This window comes from Pinus tabuliformis, chromosome 7 (genome assembly GCF_031772625.1).
Source record: "Pinus tabuliformis cultivar Carrire ecotype Pingquan chromosome 7, CPIR1, whole genome shotgun sequence".
Lineage (NCBI taxonomy): Eukaryota > Viridiplantae > Streptophyta > Pinopsida > Pinales > Pinaceae > Pinus > Pinus tabuliformis.
The window spans coordinates 1624903230-1624911312 of record NC_142293.1 but is presented as its reverse complement, the minus strand read 5'-3'; the positions used below and the strand labels follow the sequence as shown (position 1 = coordinate 1624911312).

The 8083-nt window shown below is 41.0% G+C and overlaps 1 protein-coding gene across 1 annotated transcript; it reads left to right on the top strand.

The window, feature by feature from the left end:
• Window positions 1-2085: 2085 nt before the first annotated feature.
• Window positions 2086-7582, top strand: LOC149254460 (uncharacterized). Its single transcript, XM_089454784.1, has 5 exons — window positions 2086-2549; window positions 2787-3230; window positions 3359-3627; window positions 3709-6424; window positions 6655-7582. The coding sequence occupies exons 1-5, from the start codon at window positions 2086-2088 to the stop codon at window positions 7580-7582; spliced, it is 4821 nt and encodes a 1606-aa protein (XP_089310910.1).
• Window positions 7583-8083: the final 501 nt, after the last annotated feature.

Here is an 8083-nt window from a genome sequence, read left to right as displayed (position 1 = left end):
CCTTATCGTTCTTCTTCTTGATCCATTTTCAGTGTTGAAAAATGAGCTGGCAGATGGAGGGTGACTGTGTAATAGTGATGTGGCAGTGGGTGACATGGCAAATGGATGATGTGACATGTTGACTGATGATGTGGCAGTGAATGTGCAATATTGGTCAATGTTGTGCTGCCATGTGGTGGCAAAATTGTTGTTTAATTAATGTTGTGTCAAAATTGAAGAATAATTAACAAATTCCAATCCCTACAAGATTTGAACTCATAAACTCCATTATGTAATTTGAATGACTTACTAATAAGTCACTAGTCACATTTATGAATTGAATGGAATTTTGGAAAAGATTCTTAGGGAAATGAAATTCCAAAATATTTGCCAAATTATTTTTCATATCTTTTGAATTCATCATTTCCAAGATTTTTAGGAAAATGGAATTCCAAAATATTTGCCAAATTATTTTTCATATATTTTGAACTCATCCTTTTTGCCTAGAAAGTGGATTCTTTAACTAATTTTTACTCTATAAAAGCTTGGGAAATGTTTATGATTTTTTTTATATATTTTTTTTTGTTGCAAGTTGTAAGCATCGAGAAAATCGCGTCTTTGTAGTAAGAAATTTTTTTTTTAATATTTAACATTTTTTTGTTATTTAATTATTAAATTTCTTTATCAATTTTTTAATTTTTCTCCACAGCTTGGCAACATTACTTGGTGGATGGCCATGGCTTTGTGGCTGAGCCAATGGATGGCCATGGCCTTTGCTGCTGGTTGCATTTAATTGAAAAACTTTTTTTTTTTTTTTTTCACGTAACCTCACAAATAACACTCCAGAGAACCTTTAAAATCTCTCAAATCGTTTCGAATTTTGCGAAAATATTTCGTGTTTAACATAGTTCACCCCGTTCTGAGAAAAACCCATGTTTTAGATTTTTCAGATTCGTTTTCATTTGGTCACAAAATGCATTTTAAAAATGACATTTTTAACCTCTGCGAATTTGGCCTCTGCTCAGTTAACTGCCGGGTGAAATTCGTTTTCTCTTTTTTAAATCAGGACAATGCACAACTATCTTTCATTTTTTCAAAATCACACATAACATTTGCAGCAATTTGTTTCCTTGGCTTCCATGAATTTTTATTTGTTTACTTTATTCTCATTTTCGTTTTTGTGTTTTTATTTATTTTTATTATTTTTAAAAGAAACAAATAATGAAAGAATTTTTTTTTTTAACAAAAGATATACTAACATGAAATCTTTTTTCTGATCCTCCAGGTCACACAAAGCACAGGAGGAGAGCATACTTATGAATTCTTTATGTAATTGAAATCTGAAATTTGAAAAGAAATATAAGAAGAATTTGATTTCAAACCTCAAATTTTAACTTTCTAAACTCCACTTGTTTTCCTTCTTCACAAATATCCCTTTGATTGTAGATCTTCCTGCCAATGGTTAGTGAATGAGGTGGCTCTTACTGCACCACCAAAATTTCTAAGAAAATGAAATCAAATTTGATAATCAAAAATTAAAAAAAAACTCTCCAAGCTTGTTTTTATTTTCCTATTTTATACTATTCTATTTTGAGAACGAGATTTTTTGTTTTGAAGTGTAGGAGTATTTCCAATGAAGCCATTTACGGATCAAAATATTTAGTATGCTTACATCCAAATGTGAAAAATAGACCTGAATGTTTACAAGGGTATGAGAGATCAATTGCACATTTGGATTAAATGCTAAGATTCGTTGAAGAATGGAAGAATGTTGTGGCTTTTTAGTCACCTTTTGAACCAATCTTCAATGTAGTCCTCATTCTCTTGTCTCTCCTCCAAATACTTGAATATCATTCTAGATCCCCTGTCCATAAATGGATTAGTTCAAAACTCTTATAGTGAAAAGATTGATTGAATTTTATGCATCCTATTTATCATGATTTATATATGCAGCTAAAAATGAAATTTAAAGGTGTTTGAGATTCCGCTTCTCCTCTGCGCGCGCGCGGCCGGCTCCTCTGCTCTCAAGCTAGGGTTCTGCGACCTACAGCGCCGCCCAGGCTGTTGCGCCCTTGAGCATAGCCTCGCCCTCCACTATGCAGCCGGATGGAGGCTCCTGAGAGCTCTGCCCCCCCAGCAGATCCGCCCCCTGAAGTCGCAGCGTTCAGAAATTTGATTGCAAATGGGACAAATCGCCCTCCTTCTGCATCACAGCAGAAATTTATCAAAAGAATGGAGAAGATACCCTCTGTTGCCCTGCCAGAGGAGGACACCTGCAAAGCGGCTCTGAATTTGGCAGAAAGAGGCCTCATAGGCCAGTTTACAGGCCTATGGCCCTCCCCCAAATCCGTGGAGGAATGGACCCAGAGAAACTGGAAACCTCTGATAAAAGATGGAGTGAAGAGTTATTTTGTTGGCAAAGGGTACTTCGTTTTTGTTTTCGAAAACAAGGAAGACAGAAGTTTAATATTCAGAAACGGTCCCTACTTCATGGGGCCACAAGGACTGTATTTAAATCAATGGAACCCAGACTTTGATCCCTCTCAAGACGTCCCATCTGCTGTGCCGGTGTGGGTAAGGCTCCCCCATCTTCCCCTTCATTGCTGGAATCAAAAATCGTTTCAAACCATTGGGAACGCACTAGGTAAATACATAGATCAGGCTGTTAGAAGAGACCAATATTCTTGTGCGCGTATCTGCGTCGAAGTGGACCTTGAAGAAGGATTGCCTGAAGCGATCAAGCTCTCGGTGGCAGGGTGGACGCACATCCAAGAGCTCGACTATGAATAGCTCCCCTTTAAATGCAGACATTGTCATGGCTATGGTCACTTTGCCAAGCACTGCAAGAAGAAAGCGGAGGAACAGCCTGAAAAACAGAGTGGAGATCAATGGACCTTAGTCCAGAGAACAGCCCAAGCAAAGAAAGATGCAGGAAAAAGCGCAGCATCAGGGGACAGAAACATCAACATCCCATCTCAGGAAGAGGGAGAAAAAGCAAAAGGAACCGAGGAGTCACAACCTGATCCACCAAACAAAGAACAGGAAAAAGAGAACCATGAGGAAACCCCTCCTGCAAGCAAAGAGGGAGGGGGAGACATCCAAGGCAGCCCCTCTAACCCCACCTATGCAGAAATCATAAAGAAAAATCTAGTTGAAAGCTCTGAGTCCTCAGAGGAAGAGCTCTTTGAGAGACCATTAAAACGACCTGGAAGGAATTCCCGCAAGGAAAAAAGAGAAGAAGAAGCAGAACGGTTCAAAACCCAAGGGAGCCAATCCACGATAGAAATGACAATCGGAAGAAGCAGCAGGCCCAGGTCATCCAAGGGTGGCTCCACCCCTAACATAGGTAAATAATGAAGCTAGTCTCTTGGAATTGCAGAGGACTGGGGAACCCCGCAAAAATAGAAGCAGTAAAGGATCTTTTAAAGTCGGAACCTACTGACATCCTCATGCTCCAAGAGACTAAGATAGCAGGCCAAGCCCTGCTAGAAACCAGCAAATTAAAATGGAAGAAAAATTCAGGAATAGCTGTCAGCGCTCGGGGCTCCTCGGGAGGTCTGGCAACTCTCTGGAACGAAGATCAATTTCAGCTGATCAACTCTCACGAGACCCTGCACTGTTTATGCACAGAAATAACTCACATTTCAAGTAAGTTACCTTTCTCTCTAGTCAATCTATATGTACCTGTCAATTACTCCGAAAAAAGAGACTACTAGAATTCTCTGGCAGAGTTTCTTGAGCAGGAATCCCCCACCAATATCATTCTCGCTGGGGATCTCAACATAGTTTTGAAAGCCAAAGAAAAAAGAGGAGGTACCGACTCTAAGGACCCGATGGTGGGAGTAGTGGAGGAGCTTGCCCAGCACTGGGATCTGCAAGATTTTAACCCAATCCAAGGCTTATTCACCTGGTCAAACAACAGAATAGGAACAGAACATATCTCTGCTCGACTGGACCAATTTCTCGTGCAAACCTCCCTCCTCATGAACAAGAAAATCATAACAACAAAAATTCTGCCCAAGTTGTCCTCTGACCACAAGCCAATCCAGCTCTGTTTAGAAGATGAGGAGGATTTGGGCCCCATTACATTTCGTTTTTCTCCTCAATGGATCGAAAGGGAAGGCTTTTTGGAGACTGTGAAAGCAGCTTGGGACACCTCCATTTCAGGCTCTCCAAGCTTCGTTTGGGAGCAAAAACTGAAGCTTACCAAAAAAGCATTGAAGGAGTGGATCAAGAAACCAGCTCCCAACCCCATCTCTCTTAGAGTCACAGCAGTCCAGGGTTTGCACTCACTACAAAATGACATGGAAAGCAAAAATATTAATGAAGAACTCTTGGACAAGGAAACAAAAGCGCAGAGAGCAGCCTACCAATCTTTTAGAAAAGAGGAAGAATATTGGAGATTAAAGTCTAGGAGCCTGTGGCTAAACGCCGGGGATCGTAATACCTCTTTCTTCCACCGACAGTACAGGGCTCGACTGTCAAGGAATCATATAGCAGAAATAAAGACTTCGACGGGCCAAATCTGCAAGGGCTTTCAACAAGTCAAAGAAGCAATAGAATTACACTTCCAAAACCTCTACAGCCCGGATGCTCAAGGTGAAGAAGCGGACGAAGCAGATTTCCTCAATCACATCCCCTCCTTAATCTCACCGGAGGACAACTCAGAACTATGCAAGCCTGTTTCAGAGGAGGAAATAATCAAAGTTATCTGGTCTATGGATTCCGACAAGGCCCCTGGGCCGGACGGATTCACCATTCATTTCTACAAAGTATGCTGGGATATCATAAAATACGATCTGCAAAAGATGATAAGGGGATTCATGACAAAAGCTAAAGTAGGTGGTAGCACCAACTCAACCTACTTAGCTCTGATTCCCAAAGACTCTAACCCGGAAACCTTTGCCAGATTCAAGCCAATTTCGTTATGCAATGTCTCCTATAAGATTTTGGCAAAGTTGTTAGCCAGCAGAATAAAGCCACTGCTTCCCAGAATTATCTCTAACTCCCAAGGAGGCTTTGTGGAAGGTAGACACATTCTGGACAATGTCATTCAAGTGCAGGAGACTATACACTCAAGCAAGCAGAGGAAAGAGAAAGGTATGCTCATAAAGCTAGATATGGCGAATGCGTTTGACAGAGTCAACAGAGCTTTCCTCAGCAAAGTTTTGCTCTCCTTTGGTTTTTCCACTCAGTTTGTTAACCTCTTAAAAGCATGCATGAATAATCCTTGGATTTCTCCCCTCATAAATGGCAGGCCTGCCAATTTCTTTAAAGCCAAGAGAGGCATCAGGCAGGGATGCCCGCTCTCCCCCTATCTTTACATAATATTGGCTGAAGCATTAAGTCGAAAACTTGAAGCTGAAAGACTGATAGGATCCATTCCGGGCCTCAAACCCTCCAACAGAGTAAGACCCCTGAATCATGCATTATTCGCAGATGACTCAATCCTGTTGGGGGGTGCCTCAATTAGAATAGCAAAGGCCTTCGACACGGTCATCAGGAACTATTGCAAAGTCTCAGGAGCCTTGGTAAATGAAAGAAAAAGCGAAGTCTACAGCTGGAATACAGATCAACAGGAGCTCAATAATATAGCTAACACACTTGGATTCAAAGGGCATTCCCAATGGGATAGAATCAGATATCTTGGGCTCCCCATAATCTCAGGGGTGAATAAGAGATCGTTATGGAGTGACATAATTTGCAAATTTAAAACCAAGATCTCGAAATGGGGAGGATACTGGTTGACAAAAGGAGGCAAGGTCATTTTAATTAAATCTCAGCTCTCTTCCTTAATTATTTACCAAGCAGCCTTTCTGCTTGCTCCCAGAAATGTCATGGATCAAATCTCCTCTTTCCTCAGAGATTTCCTTTGGCAAGGAGGCAGGGGCAATGATAAGAAACAACATCTTGTAAACTGGGAAACTGTCAAGAAGCCCATCGCTGAAGGAGGACTGCAAATTCGAGATCCTTCTTTGGTCAACCTCGCCTTAGGCAGCAAAATTCTGTGGAAAATGATTAAAGAACCAGGACATCCTGTAAGTGCCATATTGCGGTCAAAGTATACAAATAAAACTGATTTGAGAAATCTCCAATTGAAATACACAGCTAACAGCACACTGTTGTGGAAGCTTTGTTATAAGAGCTGCAATTTTTTCAAAAGAAATGTCTACAGAATACCAGGAAATGGTAAACAAACTCGTCTTTGGCAGGATCGGATAATGGGACAAAATCCGCTAAGCGAAAATGAGGAAATCACTGACTTAAGGGAATGGCTCATTTTTGTTGGGAAGCAAAGTTTATTTGATATCTCCTCATGGGATCAGAGAGGCGATTGGGCCGGCTGGGCAATCCCCGTGCCTCCTGCCCACCTGCAACTGCAAATGAATACATTCCTGAAACTGATCGAAGACGCTTCACCGATACATCGTTCACTGCAAGATCGGTGGGGCTAGGGTCAATCTGGAGAATATACAACAACAGAAGGATACAAAGCACTTCAGACTTCGGGAAACAATAAGTACAGTGCCGAGTTCTGGAAAAATGTTTGGGAGCCTTTAGCTCTTCCGAAAGTAATTTTTTTTTTTTCTGGACCCTGATTCACAACAAGATCTTAACTGGAGACAACCTTGCAAAAAGAAACTTCGCTGGCCCTCACTGGTGCGTTCTTTGCAGAAGCAACGCCGAGACTGCCCAACATCTCTTCATCGACTGCCAGTTTGCAAAGGAAGTATGGGAATTAACACTCCAAGATTTAAATATAAGTTCCCCCGCTCAGATATCTGTCCCAGATCTCTTCGCAGATTGGAGCCATCGTTATTCTCAGTATATTCCTCAAAAATCGATTTGGTACAAAATCTGGAACGCCCTGCCCAAATTTGTCTGTTGGAAGATATGGCTGGCCCGTAACCAGAAGATCTTTAAAGACCTCCATCTCACTCCCTTGCAAGTAGCAGCTAAGGCCAGATCTCTTCTCCTAGAAGCGGCACAGCATCAGAACTACAAAGAGGATGCATCAATCCAGCAGGTAGAGAAAAGGTGGCTTGGAAAGTTTGAATCTCAAAACAGAAAAAATCTCCTTTCTCCACAAGCAGAGCCCCCAAACTGGAAAAAGAGAGACACAGATGAAACATTCCAGCACTGGTGGAGAGCTAAAAACTCCCACACAATCTTCTTTGATGGGGCTTCCAAAGGAAATCCCGGCCCCTCGGGCGCCGGTGGGATCATCTATTCCCCTGAAGGGCTCTCCCGAGATTCTTTCTGTTGGGGTCTTGGCCTGAAGACTAACAATCAAGCAGAGCTGCTCAGTCTCCTCAAAGCATGTCAAATTGCCAGAGAAAAAGGGATCAGAGACATTCAGGTTTTTGGAGATTCGGAGATTCTTATAAAGAAGCTGAATGCTGGAGAACTATTCAGAAATGCAGGCCTTAATAGATCTCTGGAAAGATTGAAAAGAGTGCTCTCCTCCTTTGCTTCCTACAAATTCTTCCATATACTTAGAAGCTCAAACAGCGAAGCGGATTTGATGGCCAACAAAGGGGCTGCTCTGGATAAAGGGTTGTTGTTCATAAACGAGGACAGATATATAGAAACTCCTTACTAAATGCTTAGACAGACAAGCTGATTTAGAAGTACAAGCATGATGTAAACAGGGCTGCTTTGGCAAAGCCCCACTCTTTTCCTACTATAAATAATAATAAAAAACATATCCGTTATAGTTAAAAAAAAAAAAAATGAAATTTAAAGGTAACTCCTATGTACACTTCCCCATGTTACTAGGATCTTGCTGTCACCAAGTCATTCTTTCAACATGAGTTAGTTTTTCCAAAGAAAAATATTGGTACTGAATTAAATTTCTAATGCCTAATCCCTTAGCACCATCCCTGGCAATGGCGCCAAAATGTTGGGCAATTTAATTGCTTAAATTGCTTTCATTAAATTATCAACTAGGGATACTCATAAGCTTGTGATACTTGTGTTGTTGTTGTTATGGATTTTTATGATGAATCCTTTCTAAGTTGATTTTCACCTACTTCTCAATTGTGATTTTGCTTTTAAGTGCGTTAATGACTATTTTATTTTCCCTATCGATGGATTTTGTGTA

Coding starts and splice junctions, on each gene's coding strand:
- LOC149254460 (XM_089454784.1), top strand. CDS start 2,086: ATGGAGGCTCCTGAGAGCTCTGCCCCCCCAGCAGATCCGCCCCCTGAA. Junction 3,231..3,358: donor AGAGAAGAAGAAGCAGAACG/GTTCAAAACCCA, acceptor TTGGAATTGCAG/AGGACTGGGGAACCCCGCAA. Junction 3,628..3,708: donor AGAAATAACTCACATTTCAA/GTAAGTTACCTT, acceptor ATTCTCTGGCAG/AGTTTCTTGAGCAGGAATCC.